This window comes from Esox lucius, chromosome 14, assembly GCF_011004845.1.
Source record: "Esox lucius isolate fEsoLuc1 chromosome 14, fEsoLuc1.pri, whole genome shotgun sequence".
Classification (NCBI taxonomy): domain Eukaryota; kingdom Metazoa; phylum Chordata; class Actinopteri; order Esociformes; family Esocidae; genus Esox; species Esox lucius.
In genome coordinates this window covers 27,124,822-27,144,871 of record NC_047582.1, presented here as the reverse complement: position 1 = coordinate 27,144,871, position 20,050 = coordinate 27,124,822, and the positions used below count along the sequence as shown (strand labels likewise).

General features: G+C 44.0%; 3 protein-coding genes across 4 annotated transcripts; 1 reads left to right on the top strand and 2 right to left on the bottom strand.

The window, feature by feature from the left end:
- The first annotated feature begins 407 nt into the window (after window positions 1–407).
- Window positions 408–9,032, top strand: LOC105006106 (transitional endoplasmic reticulum ATPase). The gene is made up of 18 exons (XM_010864454.5): window positions 408–558; window positions 1,851–1,962; window positions 2,195–2,367; window positions 2,450–2,592; window positions 2,925–3,055; window positions 3,273–3,404; window positions 3,526–3,628; window positions 3,866–3,999; window positions 4,969–5,104; window positions 5,266–5,378; window positions 5,530–5,694; window positions 5,856–5,978; window positions 6,099–6,311; window positions 6,523–6,701; window positions 7,165–7,294; window positions 7,538–7,693; window positions 8,161–8,315; window positions 8,474–9,032. Exons 1-18 carry the CDS (start codon window positions 542–544, stop codon window positions 8,577–8,579), a joined length of 2,421 nt encoding a protein of 806 aa, XP_010862756.1. The 5' UTR covers window positions 408–541; the 3' UTR covers window positions 8,580–9,032.
- hwa (huluwa) lies at window positions 6,703–11,679 on the bottom strand. Of its 2 annotated transcripts, XM_010864453.5 has the most exons (4): window positions 10,644–11,679; window positions 9,745–9,940; window positions 9,551–9,645; window positions 6,703–6,783 (listed from the first exon to the last, which is right to left on the bottom strand). In XM_010864453.5, exons 1-4 carry the CDS (start codon window positions 11,265–11,267, stop codon window positions 6,721–6,723), a joined length of 978 nt encoding a protein of 325 aa, XP_010862755.2. In that variant the 5' UTR covers window positions 11,268–11,679; the 3' UTR covers window positions 6,703–6,720. The 2 variants fall into 2 exon arrangements, with proteins under 2 accessions (XP_010862755.2, XP_012992657.2); XM_013137203.4 differs by lacking the exon at window positions 6,703–6,783 and having other exon boundaries at window positions 9,041–9,645; window positions 10,644–11,669.
- Window positions 11,680–12,675: 996 nt separating this feature from the next.
- zgc:122979 (J domain-containing protein) lies at window positions 12,676–16,784 on the bottom strand. Its single transcript, XM_010864455.4, has 4 exons — window positions 16,582–16,784; window positions 15,345–15,600; window positions 14,366–14,934; window positions 12,676–13,610 (listed from the first exon to the last, which is right to left on the bottom strand). The coding sequence occupies exons 1-4, from the start codon at window positions 16,675–16,677 to the stop codon at window positions 13,377–13,379; spliced, it is 1,155 nt and encodes a 384-aa protein (XP_010862757.1). The 5' UTR covers window positions 16,678–16,784; the 3' UTR covers window positions 12,676–13,376.
- Between the last annotated feature and the right edge of the window lie 3,266 nt (window positions 16,785–20,050).

Below are 20,050 nucleotides of genomic sequence, written 5' to 3'. Positions count from 1 at the left end.
TATACCAATCAAATCTAATCTCTACAAGTGATTAGGGTATACTTAATTTGGTAACAGGGTGATTCCTTGGGGTAAACAGGGAATTCATACAACTCCAACAGTAACAAGGAACTATGACTTAGAAATTAATCCCTTTAGTTTTGTCAGGGAAAAAACAATATTGAACATGTGTGCAAGAGCATCAAAACCGCAGTCTTTTCGATGTAAATTGTGACTGATCTGCAAATATTAAGTAATTATTTATAATGCAATAGTGATTTGAAGTTTTGTTTACCATAAAAATAATAGCTGCTTTATATTGATGTTGTTTCACTTAATCGTGGCCAATGGCAGTTTGTTACTAGGTGAAAGTACATAGAAACACATAGAAACGTCTTATTCTGATTGGCTGTGAGATTCGCTGTTCTGTTTTCTTACCGCAGCGCCGATCAAAGCAAACTGTCGGCGTTGCATTCACTGGAGGGGCAAAATACACATAAGAAGAGGTCACAAACTATTAAGAAGCCGGGATATATACTTTAAACATACCAAGCGGAGCACCATGGCTTCAGGAGGAGAGTAAGTTAGCATTTCTAGCTAACTGGCTAGTTATTTATCTGAGGATGCGGTTTTAGGTTCCCAATAATACATAACATTTGCTTTGTTAGCTGAAGTTAGCTTGGTCCTGTAGCTTACTAATACTTATTTGCACAACCAGCTAACTGGGCATAACATGACGAATGAACGTCGTGTGGACATGTATACATCGTTTCCGCAGTTCTGTCTAGGCACAAGATTATACAGTGACCTGTTAGTAAGATAGATACAGTAACTAGCAATGTCAAAGATACCAGCCGGCCATCTCATCGACATCTGTCTACCCAAATGTTAGCTAAATAGCTAGCTAGCTGTCTGCTTGCTAGCTAATAGTTGTAAAGCTAACTGACAAAGACATGAATGGGAATAGGTTAATGTTGTATCCGGCATGTGCAACTTAATGTGGTTTGTTGTAAATACTGCGTGGTAACAGTAGCCATTTAAGTTCAACTGTAAAGGGACCACTGCACCGTAGCTCGTGCAGTATTTCTTGCTGTGTCATGTGGGGCCTGCACAACATTATTAGCTCTAGATCGCGTAGATGTTACCGAATTTTAATCTAGTTTGCTTTTAACAAACCATTAACCAAACCTTTCAGAATCTACAGTAAATAACAGGAATGCCCTCTTTACTGACATTTACGAATTTTGTTCAAAGGGACATTTATATTATTTTAACTACTATAGCTTATCAGTGAAGTTTCAAAACAGAATGTCTCTCCATTCTACTAGTGCTACGAGCTTGTTTAAATTTTACTTTCTGTAATATGAGAAAATAAATGTTTCATGGCGGTGCCGTTTATGACATTATTTAGATGATTATCATTATGGAATACTGCAATACATGACAGGAAATATATTTATACACTGTTTGGGCTAAATGAAAAACAGCAATTTGTGTTGCAGCATCATGTTGTCATCATCACAGACGGGGTAGTTAAAATGAAATTAACAAAGCTTAGCTCTTTCTATTTTATAAGGAAAACTAAGCGTTCTGAATTACAAACACTGCATTTAGATTTTCTTATTGAAGGTACTCCGCTTAAGAATTTTACGACCTTGTGATGTGCAAAGTTTTTAGAAATACTACTCAAAAGAAATAACTGGAACGGCTGCCAAATATGCTTCCAGAAGAGCTAAGTATTAACTCTTGTGTGGGAAGACTCACTCAATAAAAATGATCTGTGGTTGTGTGGAGTTTTACTCTTTATTGTATTCACAGGGTAATGTATGTTTCCAGCTGGTATTTATTGTTTGTTTGGATTTTCCCTTCAGATCAAAGAATGATGATCTATCCACAGCGATTTTAAAGCAGAAGACTAGGCCAAACCGGTTGGTCGTCGATGAATCTCTCAATGAGGACAACAGTGTGGTCTCACTGTCTCAGGTGAGGCGTGGATAGGATGACTCAATGGGTCCACACAGTTTAGTTTGCACTGAGTAATTCATTCACTTTACATGTTAGTTATTTACACACTCATCTACCCCCCCCCCCCCCCCCCCCCATTGGTAACTTAACCCCCAAAACCTGGTGTTGCAAGCAAAATGGTCTACCAATTGAACTACACAGGATCACAGTATTTCACAAATGAATGTTCCGGTCTGTTCCTCTGGCCTAGGCTAAGATGGATGAATTGCAGTTGTTCAGAGGAGACACAGTGCTGATGAAAGGGAAGAAGAGACGGGAGACTGTCTGCATCGTGCTCTCTGATGACACCTGCTCCGATGAGAAGGTCCGCATGAACAGAGTGGTCCGCAACAACCTGAGAGTCCGACTGGGAGATGTGATCAGGTGAGATGTGGGGAAACCCCACCTCAGCTGCTCCTTCATTGGACAGTATCGCTGTACTTATTATTTTCGGTGATTCCCACAGTATTCAGCCATGCCCGGACGTGAAATACGGAAAGCGGATCCACGTTCTTCCCATCGACGACACCGTGGAGGGGATCACGGGGAACCTATTCGAGGTCTACCTCAAGCCCTACTTCCTGGAGGCCTACAGGCCCATCAGGAAAGGTACCAGTGATTGTGACGAGCACCTGGGGTGAGATCAGTAGGCACTGTATGGAATCGCTCGGTTCCTATGAACATGACCCAGCCGTATCGTGTTCAGGTTCATGACCATTAAGACATGTTTTAAACCCCCCCCCCCCCCCCCCCCCCCCCCAACACAATTGTACTACGATTCAATGATTTATTCAGATTTGTGCGTACTGAACATAACCCTGGTGTGGTAGTAGGTGTGTTTTTGCCATCACAGTGTGGTTTATGAAAAACACTAAAAGGTAAATGCAAGGTCAGAGGACTGAGCGTTTAAGTCAATGTTAATTCATTGTTTTGTTTTTTAGGAGACATCTTCCTGGTTAGGGGAGGAATGCGAGCCGTGGAGTTCAAGGTGGTGGAGACCGATCCCAACCCCTACTGCATTGTGGCCCCTGACACGGTCATCCACTGTGAGGGCGAACCCATCAAACGAGAGGTAGGGCTACTACCAGCACGCATGCAGTATTATTAATTTTTTTGGATCCCTATAGCTTTATGGCCGAGTCTTGTGTGTAAAAGCTGGCGTCTTGGTAAGGTGTGAGGAATTTAATTATTATAATTTTTTTATGAAGAAGAATTTGTGACTTTGGTATGTTATCAGCGTATGTACTAGCCATCCTGCGCTGTGCCATTAACCCCGTCTCTGTGTCCAGGACGAGGAGGAGTCTTTAAACGAGGTTGGCTACGATGACATCGGAGGTGTGAGGAAACAGCTGGCGCAAATCAAGGAGATGGTGGAGCTTCCCCTGAGGCACCCAGCACTGTTCAAGGCCATCGGGGTCAAGGTGAACTCAATTACTCCACTAGTAAAATTGCCATTTCCATTTCACTTGGTTTGATTTGATACATGGTGAATTAATTGCTGTTAAATTAAAAATGAGTTATCACCCTTACATTTTCATTCAGCCTCCAAGAGGCATCCTTCTGTATGGACCCCCTGGGACAGGAAAGACTCTGATCGCACGCGCTGTGGCCAATGAGACGGGAGCCTTTTTTTTCCTTATCAATGGTGAGACACTGGGAGACAGTTGTTTTTCTATTAAAAAACCCTAAACATTTCAGTTCTATAAGTAAAGATAAATTCCATCAAAGTCTGACCTGTGTGATGGGATTTCAAGGGAAACAAGCTATTTTTAAATTAATTTAACGCACTGTCCACTTACTGTCAGAATTATGCGGAGTGATGAGTTTGTTTGGAAAAATGGTTACCCGATAAGCTGGAAGTCGTGCCTACTAAATGTTTCAGGGCCTGAGATCATGAGTAAACTGGCTGGAGAGTCTGAGAGTAACTTAAGGAAGGCCTTCGAGGAAGCAGAGAAGAATGCCCCTGCCATCATCTTCATCGACGAACTGGACGCCATCGCCCCAAAAAGAGAAAAGGTGTGCTTGTGTCCGTTCCGTCTAGTTGATGTTTTTAATGCCATGTCCCCTTGATAGGATATACTCTTTCCCTGTTGTTTTATTTAGTGCCAGTGGCTTCCATCTCAGCTATTTGAGCAGGGGAGAGGTGTTCAATTAGCCCGTTTCAGGATTCTTGTACTGGAAGTGTGGAAGCAGATGGGTTTTCCCTGCGAGCAGCGGTGGCTAGGCATATAGAGGAATGTTGAATTGGACAGATTTATGAAATGTGTCTGAGCCATGGTTGTTCATGATGGATGTACAATGCTGCTGACTGTGTTGTGATGGAAAATGCGTTTCTTGAAGCTCTGTGGGAGAGATTTCCAAGCCGACTCGCTTTATCCCCACATGAGACTTACTGGGTCTACTTCTGTGCATGCTCAAGCAGCAGGCTGTATGAAATACAGCTGTAGACTGTTAGCCATGCATTATGGACAGGCCAGATTACAATAGAAAATCCATGTGAAATGGTCATGTTCAGTCTATTTTTATTTTTATTTAGAAAAAAAAATATTTCGATATGGTCCTGGTACATATCTGACCATGTGGCATTTCATGTCTCATCTGAGCCGCACTGATGCTCCGAAATCCAAATGCCATGTGTATTCCACAGATCACCTGTACATAATGTTTTTTTTTGTTATTTAAGGAAAGGTTTAGGAAAAGTTTGTCAAGTCAAACCAGTGTGCCACGACATAGCAATTAAAAAACACTGCCGTAGAGACACCAAAGGTCTTTTTCCACAAACATACTCGGCTTTCAGTCGAATTAGACATGGTACCAACAGGGTGGAACAAAAGGCCTGCATGCCAAAGGCATTAAACACCATCATTTAATAACACACCATGTACAAGTTGATATTGTAAAAAAAAAACTTACTGTTGTGAAATCATCACTAGAGTATAGCCCCTACCATAGGCATCGGAATGTCATTAACCCCTTGTTGCGCAGACACATGGAGAGGTGGAGAGGCGCATCGTGTCCCAGCTCCTCACGCTCATGGATGGCCTCAAGCAGCGGGCTCACGTCATTGTCATGGCAGCCACCAACAGACCCAACAGCATTGACCCTGCTCTGCGGCGATTTGGTACCACAACTCAGTACACGTCACCTAGAATGATATCAACAATTCTCAGAGGCCTCTTGTTTGATACAGCATACTTTATTAATAGCTTCATCTTGTGTCACTACTGTCTGGGAATCACCAGAGTTGGACGTGAAAAATGTCATGGCAACCTCTCTCTACAGGGCGTTTCGACAGAGAGGTGGACATCGGCATCCCTGACGCCACAGGCAGACTGGAGATCCTGCAGATCCACACCAAGAACATGAAACTGGCGGACGATGTGGACCTCGAGCAGGTGTGTGGCACCACAGTGATGTGCATTGTGTCAGTGAAGCGGTAACACACCAAAGTGTTGCCAGTGTACGATCTCTCTCCGCTGAGTCGGTTCTGTTTGCGCGTGGCTACTGTGTGTGTGTGCGTGTGAGCATGTCTTCGTGTTTCTCCAGGTCGCCAATCAGACTCACGGTCATGTGGGTGCTGACCTGGCCGCTCTGTGCTCCGAAGCCGCCCTGCAGGCCATCAGGAAGAAGATGGACCTTATCGACCTGGAGGACGAGACCATAGACGCCGAGGTCATGAGCTCCCTGGCCGTGACCATGGACGACTTCAGAGTATGGAACTGAGCACTTCATTCCTTCTTTGTAATGATCATGTTACATCCACGCCATTCGCCAGTGGTCTTTATGCTAATGGTCTGATAACTCAGCAGCCAGTAGAGTGATCATTTAAAACCAGCAGGACTAACCGGTTGTTTGTGGGATTTGTGTGTCAGTGGGCTCTCAGCCAGAGCAACCCCTCTGCCCTGAGGGAGACGGTGGTGGAGGTTCCCAACATCAGCTGGGAGGACATCGGCGGTCTGGAGGATGTCAAGAGGGAACTCCAGGAGCTTGTACAGGTAAGCTGTATTCTAACAGTGTTTATGTTACTGAGAAGATTCAGCTTGGTGTCATTGATTATGAGTCTGAATGGGGGAATGAATGGTTTGATTAACCTTTCTGGACGGCTCTGTCTTCAGTACCCAGTGGAACACCCAGATAAGTTCTTGAAGTTCGGCATGACCCCGTCCAAAGGCGTGCTGTTCTATGGGCCCCCAGGGTGTGGGAAGACCCTGCTGGCCAAGGCCATTGCCAACGAGTGCCAAGCCAACTTCATCTCCATCAAAGGACCGGAGCTGCTCACAATGTGGTTTGGAGAGTCCGAGGCCAATGTCAGAGAGATCTTCGACAAGGTAAAGGCCAAACCCATTTGCTGTTCTGGTCTGTCATACCTAATTTGTGTGTAATATTTTAATCTTGTGTTACGCGTGCACACAGGTGGCTCATGCATCTGAAACCTGAGTTGTGTTTACAAGGCAGAATAGGAAACTAACTGAAATGGGAGTGGCTGTCTTGACTTGACCAATGGAATGGAACACTGATTCTTTCCCGCTCCAAATAAAGGCTCGCCAGGCGGCCCCCTGCGTGCTCTTCTTTGACGAGCTGGACTCCATCGCCAAGGCCCGTGGCGGCAATGTGGGTGACGGCGGCGGAGCGGCCGACCGTGTCATCAATCAGATCCTGACAGAGATGGACGGCATGTCCAGCAAGAAGAACGTCTTCATCATCGGGGCCACAAACAGGTCGACCATATTAACGCCTTCACTCTGCGTCAAGGGTTTTCTCCATAATGCCGCTAGATGGTGTTTTTGACAAAGGTTTTACCTGCAATGGTAAATGTTAGGTGATTTAGTGTATTTTTCTTTGTCTGTTTTTCCCATAAAAGTAGTGAAACAAAATAAAATCGCTAACCACAAGGTTTTTTGCAGGTCCATATCAGGAAATGATTTATTTCCATGTTACATTTAGGGTTAAGACTTATAATTGGGCATAGTGATAGAATTGGGGTTACTTTTTGATTCAGGCATTACGGGTTAGGTTAAGTTCAGGGATAAAGTTTGGGTTATTGAGGTTAAGACCTAAGGGGGTAGTAAAACCTGTATTTCTGGTTTACAGTTAGGTTACAGGGTCCCAACAAGGAGAGGTATAATGTGTTTGGTAGTAAAATGTAGAGTTAGTTAATTAGTAAACGGTGTGCTGTCTCAGGCCTGATATCATAGACCCAGCCATCCTGAGGCCTGGAAGACTGGACCAGCTCATTTACATTCCTCTGCCAGATGAGAAGTCCCGCATCAACATCCTTAGTGCCAACCTCAGGAAATCGCCTATTGCCAAGGCAAGCCTCTTTATATTCAGCCATGTCTGGACACTTGTTGGTTAAACTCGTCAGCATGTTCTGAAATTGGGGCTCATCATCATATGTCATTATTCCGGGCTTTCTGTGTAATGGATTTTGATTCCATGAAATTGGTGTGCGGGGAGATACTTGAAGGTGTTAACATTGCTGCGTGTACGAAATGTTTTAGAATCAACAGTGTCCGAAAGTGGTTTTAACACACCTTCACACCTATTTGAATAGGATGTGGACCTAGATTTCCTGGCCAAGATGACAAATGGTTTTTCTGGTGCTGACCTGACCGAGATCTGTCAGAGGGCCTGTAAGATGGCCATCAGGGAGTCGATCGAGAATGAGATCCGGAGGGAGAGAGAGAGGCAGACCAACCCCTCAGCCATGGTGAGTTCAGTCACTAATTCACCGTCGTATATTCAGTGACTGTCTTCCACACCCGGGGTTTTCAAGTCTGAACCGACTAGGGCCAGAGCTTGCTGGTTTTCTGTTCTCTATGATAATGAATTGCACCCACCTGGGTCCAACGCTGACATTGACAGAAGACATTCACAATAAATAATACGATACAGGGCACTGCCGATTTGACACCAAAGCCTGCCGAATTATATGCCCGCTAATGTAAAACTGGTTGTTTGGATCCTGAGCTGTGCTAAGACGCTTATCTCTACCAAAAGTTGCATTGGGAAAATATTACAGCCCTTCCCTAAGGACGATCATGTTAGCATTGTTGTATTTATCCACGCTATAGCCTCAATATAGGCTGTATCCCTCTGTTTAAAACACGTTTTTGTTTAGAGCCCTGACCGGATGAGGTCATACATTCTTTAACCGTTCTACCATCTCGCCCGCAGGAGGTGGAGGAGGATGACCCTGTCCCAGAGATCCGTAAGGACCACTTTGAGGAGGCAATGCGTTTTGCCCGACGCTCTGTCAGTGACAATGACATTCGCAAATATGAGATGTTCGCCCAGACATTACAGCAGAGCAGAGGCTTCGGCAGCTTTCGGTAAGCAGGACACTCGACAGCAGATGGCCTTGACTAATTCTGTTACAGAACCTTCCGCTCCCATGTGTCCCGAGTCATTTAGAGCCAGTAAGCATGGCTTGTAAGGAGCACATTGGATGGGGTACTACAGAACTGCTCAAACTTCATCCTCTTCTCAGGTTCCCCACCAGCTCCGCGCCAGGTGCTGGACCTAGCCAGGGCTCCGCCGGCGGCAGTGCCGGCACAGTCTTCAACGAAGACAACGATGACGACCTCTATGGTTAAACCGCACCATGACCAAAACACAGCCACTCTCTGTGGACCAATGTTTCCTCATACTTTCTGGCAATGCTGTACAATGCCAAAAAACGCATACACCATTCCATTACCATTGGCAAAAAAAATAAAAAAAGGCTTTCCATATTATTTACACACTTCATTCCCCTTTAACAGTTAGAGATGGCATGTTGCAGCTTGTCTGTATTCTGGCTTTGGGGGATAGACATGGTATTTCGAACTGTAGGAATTTCAGATGAGTGGGGGTGGGAAGTGAAGGCTGTGGTTAACTGGGTACATTCTGGTGATATGAGCCATTAATGAAGGATACAATACTAGTCTGTTATAAAGGAAAGGGAGGGGGATTACTTATTTAAATTTTCTATGAATATATAATGTAAAAGGGTTGGAAATGTGAATTGAATTGTATGAAATAACAATAAATTAACTGGTAAATAGGTGTCCCTGTTTCAAACTTTATTTGTTGTGGAAACTTTAAATATTGGTTTTGGAGATTTTCTTTATTTAATCAAATTCAACCATGAAACCAATACATCCTTAAGGATTTATGCATGGTTGACAACACAATCTTTATTAAATTGAATAGTAGATAAAAATGTTCAAGCAATTTCTGTGCAAATAATCAAAATGTGCTTATTTAAGTGTATCACATGAAAAGGAAACATATACATTGAAAATGGCATAGGTTGTGAGTAAAACAAATGTGACAGTGATTAGTTTGTGTCTTGGAAATTTAAAGAACATCGTTTGATGAAAGAGTGCGATTTACTAAAGTGAGCACAATTCTTTACAAAACACGTTTAAGTAAAATAGTGACATTAAGTAACTCCTTTAAAAAGTGAATGCTTTTGGAGATATTTGTGTCTAAAACATTTCATTCTCTGGCATCACACCCAGTAATTCTTGGTATGTAATGCAGGTATGTAATGTTTCTGTTTCGGAATGTGTTTCTCCCTTACATAGCATGGGTCATAACAGTCCCACTCCATTCCAGAGGCCCGCCCGCTGTTGGTGAGACCATCACTGTCCGCAGACAGAATCCGGAGCGACACACCTGCATAAGCGCACGTGTAATTGTACATTTCAGAGACCTCTCATCTAATAAAGGCTATGTAATAGAAATGAATTGCAAAAAGAAAACTGGGCAACTTACCGGCACTTGCTCCAAAGTCACTGTCCAGCCCGGGACCCACGGTAGATGAGTTCACAGAGGCGACGAAGCATGACGTCTCCAGAGCTATGCTACTGGCATACTCAACCATATCGAAGTGGTGATCGCCTGCGTTGTTCAATACATTCTGCAGCTCCATGGTGCTACTCCGACGCAAGGCCCTCGGCTCAGGTGTTATCTGCACTCGGGAAAACAGTCATACATGTAGGCTACTGCGTGGCCGCTCAGCAGCAAAATGCCAAATGGGCAAGGAAATCAGTTAGGGTCTCATTAGCGATACACTTATGCCAGGGCTGCCCAACCCTGTTTATTGGAGATATCTTCCTGTAGGGTTTTAACGCCAACCCTGATCCTGGAGAAGTGATGTCCTGCAAGTTCCCTACAACCCTAATTCAGCCAACCTGATTTTAAATAATTATCTGGATAAAAAGTGAAGTCTCAACTGGGGTTGGTGAGAATGTACTGGATACCAAATCTATGGGCACTGGGTTGGACAGCCCTGATTTATTACATTTAATGTGTTCTTTCTGCCCCAAAGCATAATGTGTGTAGTACAGGAAAACGCTGTTTCAAGCTGGAACTGTACAATTTGAGTGCCTTCCTCAAAGGCACAACATATCCTTCATCTTGTTGTATCAGGGATTCCAACCAGCATTCTTTCAGTTATTGGCCCTACACTGACACTTGACTATCTACTTCCTCAGTCCTTTTCCTGTTTGTAGTGTGAGCACTAAAATGTTTTGCTAGTGGCCCCCAACCAACTTTCACACTGGGCTTCAAAAGGGCTAAGACCAGCCCTGATGTAGGTCACTGTATGTACCATCCAGACAGATTTCAAGGGTTATATATTAAAAGATTAATGAGTGGAATTATTAACTTACTCTTGACTGTGGACCAGGTACTGCAGGTGAATTGGGTGGCACAAGGTTAGGTATTTCTGCCTCTGAATCACTTGATTGCAATACAAGAGGTGCGCTTCTGCTCCAGTTCATTTTGTTTCTGCTGCACATGCGTGACCTACGGGGCAGGTTGAACCTGGAGGTGCAATCGGCCTTTGTGGCCAAACTGGTGCTTGATGCTCTCAACGTCTCTGAAACACCACCTGTTGCCCCGTCCGGGCGCAAGAATCGAAATCTCTGGTCTACTGCTGCCCTTTCCTTTGACGAGGTTCGGGAAGAGCTCACGGGCTGTGACAACATTGGCTCTGAAACCGAGATATAGGTTATCTTGCCGTCTTTATTGGAAAATAATGGCGCCTCGGATATTCTGCTAATTCTTTGTCGAGTCGAGAAAGTAGACTGTAAAAGTGTGTTTTCTGAGTCCGATCGCTGTTTTTTTCTGTTCTTCTTCGAAAACAGTAGTAATTTGTAACCCAAGAACAAACAGTTCAACAGCAGCAGAAGAACCACGCACGGTATGAGCAGGATAATAAGTAGCGTTAAACTGGTTATTGGCAAACCTTCAATCTGATTTAAGGATGATGTAGACGGGCCTATTTGAGACATTTCATTACATAGTTAATGAGCTCCAATAACTAAACACAACAACTGGGATTTTGTTTAACAAAAATTACTTATCCTATTTCGGAATCTTGTTTTTAAGAGCACAGGTGTTTTGTGGCACCAATCAATTTGGGTAGCTTGCGTGACTGAACGCTGCTTAATGATTAGGCCCACTTGGACTATACTTGTTGACCTGTTCCTTTGTAGCGATGATTGTTGGCTACAAGATGTAATTAATTCGTTTGGGTCACCTCAATACATCCGGCCTATGTATCTTATGAAAATGTTTCACCCCTAAATTGAGTGCTTCACGCTAGACTAGTTTTTACCTTCATTTCAACTTGCTTCGTGCTTGCCTGTCCCGCAGAAACAACCCTGTTAACTGGTGTATATCAGGATGTATTAATCCTAGATTACTGATAGTTGGCGCTGTACAGAAGCCGTCAAGCTGCCATCTGGGCAGTACAAAAAAAACATTTAGGAAGCATTTAAAATGTCTTCATTCCTTTCCCCATAATATTCTCTTAACCAGTACCCACACATTCATAATTCTAAATTATTTTATCTAAGCAAATTGTGCATTTCTTAAGTATGTTTTTAGATATTATAACATTACATGCCCTAATGCAAAAACAATATCATTAATATAGTTTTGTTCTTAAGATATTAATGAAATACTCTTTAATCAACGAGATTAAAAAGGTGTCTATATGCCTTGTTTAAATAACCTTCTTTGTTGGTTATTGGAGCTGTCTGGGTAGAAATTAGCACAATCTGGCAAGAACTTATAGCAGGTGTTTTCTTTTTCCAGTAGGGAACGCTTACTCTGGGAAGTATGTGTGCTGTACAGTGAATTTGTCCATCGCACCTAAACAATGCAAATCTACAAAACATAATCCACTTAGATTGTAACATTTTGAAAACTGTATGTCCACTTAGATTTTTCATTGATGATAAAATCCGAAAACATTGTTAGTCCAGTTCCATCTTGCTCATAAACACTCAGTGACCGGCCTCTAGGCTCCCCCTCACCATGGGGCTTGAAATATAAACCAGAAGCTTCAGATTCATACGTCTGGTTGATCATATCTCCAAATTCTGTGCTAGTATTATGTTTATTTCTACGGAGGACTACTCTCTAAGCATACCATTAGCAACCTAAGGTTCATACACATCGTGCATAAATAGGCGCCTTCGAATCAGCTAGGATTTGTAATGACAGGAAAGAGAATTGGCCCAGATCATTTATTGTACATGTTCCTGGTCTTTTAGACCTATTGTTCATCTACCTACATATTTATGATATTTCTCATTGCTTTTTGGGATATGGACATGCTTATTCTAAGACAGAATCATTGTTCAGGAACACTGCTGCACATTGTCTGAGAAAATTACAAACCAACCTAGTGAGTTAAGATTCAGGTATTTTTATTTCTTTAACATGCTTTTATTTTTGTCCATTTGTCAATTCAGAATAATACATTAACATCCGGTATGTTAAAGCACAAATATATACAAACATTTCAAATGATTCAGTTGAACATTTGACAGAGGAATCTCTTTTAGAGACAAAGTTATAACTATGTTTGTACAGAAGTACACTCTTGTACACAAGTACATATTTGTTATTGTAATAAATCAATGTAAAACCGCAGTCATATAAAGACCATACAACCACATTAGTGGTAGTTTCATTTAGTCACGTGACTATCAACTACCAGAGGTTTCTGTTTTAAGTCAAATGACCTGATTGGCATACCAAGTTCCTGATATATGCAAGCAGTATACACAGTAACAGTACCTCTACCCTTCTCATTCAAGAGAAAGGCTGGAAAGTTAATCAGTAGACATGCCTTGACACACTGGGGGTCCATTCCCCAGTTTAATTGTAAACCTTTCTCCTTGTGGCATCTTAGAAAGTAAATAAGCCTATGAATTGTGCCTATTGTAGAAACATTTTTCAACTTTCCATCTGACCCTCTTCTGCGCCCTGGAAACCGACCACAGGGAGAAGCTGTGCTGAATTCCTATAGCACCAGGTAAGGCTGTGAATGTGTTGGCTTACACAGTGTCAATCTGTTGTGGGCGTTAGCGTGATGGGATGCTAGCGCATTAGCACCCGGCAAGGCTGTGTTTGATGATCTCTTTGGACTGGGGAGGGATCCTGTCAGGGAACACCACCTGGAACTCAACCACCAGGTCACCGCGTGTAGAGGGGGTCTTAGCGTGTGGTAGCCCCTCTCCCCTTAGCCGCCGGATGGCTCCCGGCTTGATGACGTCACTGCATGGCAGAGGCATTGTCCTGTTGTCGAGGGTGGGAACATTGACCGTGCATCCACATAGAGCCTGGTTAACAACAGAAGAAGAAAGGGTTGGTTAGTCGTCCGTTTTCTTCTGAATGAATGAAGAACCTATTACCTAACCAGGGCAATTTTCTATGATACATCACAGACTCATGTGGAGCATTTTCATTCCAAAGACAATGCCTGGCACTGTTATGCAACGGTAAGTGTTACAAATGCCATAGCGTTTATCTCTATTCTGAGTGCGCGCGTGGGCGTCAGCACTCGACAGAGTGACCGAGTGGGGCCGTGCGAAGACGAGGATGAGCTCTGAAGAGCCAGCAGTGTGTGCGACTGCTAACTTTATCTAAGAGGCGTAGGAGTGAGTGATTGCAAGGCAGAGGGAGAGAGGGACGGGAAACTAAAAGGCTGGCAGAGGGAGCCAGTGGGGAGCGAAGTGAAAGCGGTGTGGAGCGGCTGCCAACAGGGAGGCTATATTTAGCTACTGCTGCTGCCGCCGCTCTTTGCAGGAGTGGATGAGGTAAGTGAGGAGAGGCGTTGGCGGGTTGATGCTGCACCGTCTGTTAGCGGGGGTCTGGGCCGGGCCGAGGGGTTGGCTGACAGGGCTGTATTTAAGACAAAGTGTTCTGTCTATTGCCACCAAATCGAGCAATTATCCTAAGTACGAAAGTGGCCTCTGACTAGGTGCATTGTGTAAATCCAGCTGATACATGTGTTTATGTGTATTATATGGCTTCGCTGTGCTGCATTATTCAACCAAATGCACACACCCAAGTTTCACGACAAACACAAACGTACTTCTTTGAGGGTGATCTTGGCCGTGTAGATGATGTTGGACCCGTCCCTCTTGTAGTGGGGGTGTTTCTTGTCCTTCAGGACGAAGGCCACGTCGGCAGGTATGTTGTTGGGTGTCTCGTCGCCCTCCCTGGGGAAGGTGATCTTGGTGCCCTCCTTCCAGCCCTTCTTCACCACCACGTTCAGGACCTTGTCCTCCGTGCGCAGGCTGCGGCCGTCTGGGTTCAGGCGGCTGCGTGTGATCTTCATGTGCTTGGTGCAGCCGTGGAACACCTCTTCCAGGGTCACCAGGAGGTCGTGCACGACCGCCACGCCCTGCAGACGGCGACGCCCGCGGCGAAGCTTCTCGCCATTGGGTCCGTAGTTACAGTGGTAGCCACCGACATGGCTGAAAGTGAAGCGGCTGAAGGGGTTGAATAGCTCCTCCTCACCGTCGGGACCGAAAAAGATGTCAAAGTGGTCCGAGCCCTGGAAGAAGGAGGAGAAGGTGGCGTGGGCATCGCCGTGGTAACTGTAGTGATGGGGGTTGTTCTCCTTGCCTGCCATGGACACCCCACCTCCGTTCTTAAGGCCTGGGACACAAATGAAAATACACAACTTCAGTACACTTTGGCAGAGTGGGTGTCGCCTCCATCTTCATCCCTTCTCCCACACCGAGACAAATTAGTCATGCATCTTATCTAAACACTTCTAAAGGGCAGTTTAAATTTACATGTGGCACTTTGAAGTTTGAGGAAAAACACTTCCTTGGTCTCTGGGTAATTTATAAGCCTGTGGTTATCTACACTGCATGTGTCGGATTGGCCCCCAAGTGATGCCGAAATGTGTGCGAGTTGAAGCCATTCTCAGCACATGCACTGCTGTTTCTCATCAACTGTCTAACAGTAGAGGTTTTGTAGCTAGTCACTACTGCTAATCAGCTAACAAAGACAAAGGGCCCAGCTACATCTGGTCAGGTGACTAAGGGAAGAGAGGATCTCACCTTCTTCTCCAAACTGATCGTAGATAACCCTTTTCTTGGGGTCGGTCAGAATCTCATAAGCTTCAGCGATCTCCTTGAACTTCTCCTCAGCATCTGCATCGCTATTCTTGTCGGGATGAAACTTCAGGGCCATCTTTCTGTATGCCTTCTTGATCTCATCTTCGTTTGAATCAGGCTCGACACCCAACACCTTGTAGAAATCCTTCCCTACAGGCTTGATGGGCAGTACAGGCACCTCTTGGTCTTTTTGGGTCTCCTGGTGAAACAGAGGATTGGAGAAGGAACAGGTTAAATCTCTATACAGATGTTGGCAGCCTTATGAATGGACAAATGCCAAAATCAATGGCACCCACCCATAGATTAACTTTGCCCTGTTCTAAAGTAACTGTACCCCATCTGGATAGGAGGTGGCAGGAGGAGGACTAATTCCCTGGGCTCTTCCTTTCTTACAGTGCTCCCTCACTGCCATACAGCGTTGAATTTAAACTGTCTAATAGTAATGCGAAGCCTCCAGCATCGTCACGGCTGCCAGCAGGTGTCAGACAGAGAATAGCCCAGAAAGGTAGTGCTGAGTCAGAGATGATCAGGCAGCCGACTGGGCCAGCTGGTCAAACTCATTAAACTAATGTTGCAGACCTGGAAGCCAACACTTGATTTTAAATAAACTACCACAATGCATTTGTGATGTCAACTCTGTAAAATTGCATTCAGTGTGTGAAGAGTTGTGTGTCAAAATGAGCCCATGGCAAATAGTCTGCAGTATTGACTGCAGTGTTCTAGACCATAATGCAACTATATTGCAGACAACGTGAGTATAGGGGAAACTCGTGTGTATCTGCAGCTGGAGACAGACTGCACCTCCCACAGCAGGCACTAGCTGCGCCCTGATAGGCTCATCTAGGCTACACTGTCTGCATGGGAATTAGGGGTACAAGACACAAAGTGAGCCACCGGCTAACCCGTTTTGCGTTGTGCACATTGCTCGTACAGCCTACTCTCTTTCTACAGACTGCAAAAAATGTAAATCACCATGCCTTAATGTCAGAGTATTCTCATTTCTGAGTTACGTTTAAACTCACTGTCAACTTTTTATTCACACTAATATATGGCATAATTAATGTTGCTATACATAACATTAGCATCACATTCACACTGGGCTACTTGAATTTGTTAAATTATAAAGACTACATTTCCGCAATTAGGAGAAATACAGAAAAATACAAATGTTGCTACTTACTCCTGATGAGCCCGAGCTGTCATTCCTGTTCATAACGCGGACCTTGCACTTCACATTTTTGGTTTTCACTCCAAACTGTGTCCAGATCAGAACCATGTTGTCTGTAATTGAGGAGCTGTCCGCGATTCTGTGGTGCTGAAAAGCTGTGCTTGAGCTGTTGGTTGACTGAGCGACTGGCTGAGGACTGTGCTAAATACTGCCGCCGCAGCCCTTTACTACACTCTCACCACCCACGCACCGTGACCGAGCTTTCCCCAAACCCGCCCATTTTCCTACGCACAAGAGGGAATACCGTGCCTACCGATTCCTCCGCGAGACCATTGGTGTTCCCAGAATGATCACGCGGATGTAACAGCCTCCTTCTCCTTCTTGAGACTCGTTTCCGGAATTCTGAGCAGAGGCTAATGGAACAGTCACGACCAGTAAGGTGTATCCTCAGAACCGTCTCGGGTTGCCGACTAAAGACTTGACTGACAGATCGACGTCCATGGAGGCTATAGCTCTGGACCTTTGGATTGAACAGTTGACGATGCTTTCCTTTGAGCTATGTGATCCATTTATCAGAGAAATCATTCATTACTATTTTTTATTGATTATTGATTACATATAATTGACTACATTCTTGATTGGGTGAGTAGATTAGACGTGCTGATAGTATGGTGCGATCACGATTCTAATCACGATTCTAAATCTACTTAATTAAAACAAATCGATTATTTGAGATTCTGCAGGAAGCAAGGTTGAGGTCAAATAAGAATTTAGTTAATTTAATTTTTATTATTAGTTTACTACCCACAATAAGCTGCATTTACATTTAAAATAAAAAAGTGGACTTTGATTCAATAAAATTAAAATGCCTAGTTTACTGCACACATTGCCACAGTAATGTTTATTTTGACAATATCTATGGTTACAAGTATTATATAGTGTCAGGTTTTTCTCATTCTGCTAAAACAAGAGCATGTTTTGGGTTGTGTATAATAACAAATAATTATGTTCATGTTTTTAAATATCCCAATTCAGTGTCCAGAAATGCATGATCACTACAGAAATGCATGATCACTACAAAAACAAGAGCACTATGGAAGAATCGAATTACACATTCAATCCAGATTGACATGGCATGTGAAGTTTTTGCTTGACTTTTTAATAAAAACGTGTCTGAGGAATCATACTTGTTTGAAATTCAGTTTTCCATTAATTAATTAGTCAAATCATAAATTATTTAATTAATTCAACATTGACCTCAGTGATCAATGATAAATTCAAGAGAAAATGTTTGAGTCTCCTGCAATACTTATTTTGTGTTGTTTTGTCTAGCGGTGTTCTTTGTATGGCATAGACAGGCAGTACAGTTCAGATCCGGAGTGTTTGTACACGCTGTACTCAACCTCAGATCCTCACTTTCACTGTAGTGGCTGTTATGGAACAAAAGAGCACATACATGGCCATGCTTCCTCTCTGTGATGCTCACCACAGCCAATGGGAGGAGTGGATTTTCCATCTTCCAGAGGATTCTCCCAGCCACTCCAACAGGAAATCGGAGACATATTTGGTCTGTACATAGAGAGTCATGAGCGTCACAGGCTCTGGCTGGAGTGGAGCTCCGCTAGAGCAAAGCGAGATGTGTTCAGAGTGAATCAGAAGATTGAATTCTTTTCTCACTAGGCTATTCTGAGCGTCCTCAGTCTCTCATCCGCCCACGGGAACATTGGGACTCTTGCTATCTCTCACTTCTCTCCTCACAGAGAGAATCAAAGTTATTAACGTCTGTCCTGTCAGACCATAACTGCGGGGGTGGAGGGTTTTTTTGGAGGGGGGGTTGCAGTCACACTGCAAATTGTACCAAGAAAACCTAGAGACAAGCACCCAGAATACACTCACATTCAATCACTTCAAAAAATTTTCATCTAATTTGCATTGTCATTGTTGCATGCTGTATTTAACATATAGAGCATTTCTAACAAAGGTGTGGGCTGGATTCTGAGATCTAATTTAGCACACCTCTCAACATATACGACAGTGTTTCTCCACTCTGCTCCTGGGCGCCCCCCTGCCATGCATGTTTTAGATCTCTCCCTGCTCTGTCACATCGGATGCATATGATCAGCTCATTATCAAGTCCTTCATGAGCTACATCAGGTATGTTCGGGCAGGGCAGGGGTGGGTGGGCGTGTCCAGAAGCAGGGTTGATAAAACACGGCTCTAAGACCTCTGGAACAACCTCTCAGTCACCATCCTTTCCGTCCGTTCTAAAGCAGCACCTCTCCGCAAGCCCCCTCATCCGTGTATGCATCCCGTTGTGGAGTCTGTGAAGGCATATGGCATTTTAATGTGGGTGTGACTTCCAGCTTGCTTCTTCCTGACAGCTGGTTCGGTGACTCCAGCCAGGTCATCGGGAAGGAATAGCTACTTTTTTTCCTTTTTTTATTTCAGCCATACCGGTGGCGACCGCTCTCTGTGGTTCTGAGACCTGATCTATTTGCTTAGTCTTGACATCAGAATTACTGTGATCAACAGAGCCCACTGAGCACTCTTTATGATGACTCCCAATGTGTACATCTGTCACAACTGCTGCACGTTTGTAAAGTGTTTAGGTCATCGCCTATAGCTAACACCAAACTGAAAAAGGGATATGAATGTCAAAATCCCGGGGGTTAATCCCTCTTACACAGATGCAAGTGTTTGTGTGTGTGTGTGTGTGTGCTATCCTTCACAGCTTCAGCTCTGTCCACCCTGCTCATGTGGGAGTATGGGTGCTGCGATGTCCTTGGGGTGATGAGTCACACTGCTGACAGTACATGTACAAGGGAGGGTGACACTCAGTACATTCACAAAGACACTAAGTGACACCAGCCCACTCACTCCACAAGAACACAGTGTCACAGCCTATTTAGCAGCGGAAAGGTTACAGTCTAAATTGGTGCAGTCGGTACAATGGGGTAGATAAGTGTTGGAACATCCGCTGGGTTTCTCTCTTGCCTGACAATCAGCTGTTGCTGAGTTTCTCCCTGACACTGAGTCTGTGCATTGCTTTCTCTTAGGGGTTTAAGGTACACAGTCCTGTGCAAAAGTCTTAGGCACCTCAAAGTCAGACTAAGACCTTTTATTTGGGTAGTAAGTGTTCTAATTAAAAAAAATATATACATAATATATATACATGAATATAATATATATCATTTTATTTTTAAGACTAAACACTTACTTTCCAAAGAAATAACTTTAGTTCGACGTTCCAAAGTGCCAAAGACTTGCACAGTACTTGTATATCCATAAACAATGTGTGACGTTCACACAGAGACAGTACTGTTGGAAGTGATGTCCCCACAGACAGTACTGTTGGAAGTGATGTCCCCACAGACAGTACAGTTGGAAGTGATGTCCCCACAGGGACAGTACTGTTGGAAGTGATGTCCCCACAGAGACAGTACTGTTGGATGTGACTGTCCCCACAGAGACAGTACTGTTG

Coding starts and splice junctions, on each gene's coding strand:
- LOC105006106 (XM_010864454.5), top strand. Junction 3,056..3,272: donor GCGAACCCATCAAACGAGAG/GTAGGGCTACTA, acceptor CTCTGTGTCCAG/GACGAGGAGGAGTCTTTAAA. Junction 5,695..5,855: donor TGACCATGGACGACTTCAGA/GTATGGAACTGA, acceptor TTTGTGTGTCAG/TGGGCTCTCAGCCAGAGCAA.
- hwa (XM_013137203.4), bottom strand. CDS start 11,267: ATGTCTCAAATAGGCCCGTCTACATCATCCTTAAATCAGATTGAAGGT. Junction 9,941..10,643: donor TACCTGGTCCACAGTCAAGA/GTAAGTTAATAA, acceptor TCCCGAGTGCAG/ATAACACCTGAGCCGAGGGC. Junction 9,646..9,744: donor TGACTTTGGAGCAAGTGCCG/GTAAGTTGCCCA, acceptor GCGCTTATGCAG/GTGTGTCGCTCCGGATTCTG.
- zgc:122979 (XM_010864455.4), bottom strand. CDS start 16,677: ATGGTTCTGATCTGGACACAGTTTGGAGTGAAAACCAAAAATGTGAAG. Junction 15,601..16,581: donor ACAGCTCGGGCTCATCAGGA/GTAAGTAGCAAC, acceptor CTGTTTCACCAG/GAGACCCAAAAAGACCAAGA. Junction 14,935..15,344: donor CGATCAGTTTGGAGAAGAAG/GTGAGATCCTCT, acceptor TTTGTGTCCCAG/GCCTTAAGAACGGAGGTGGG.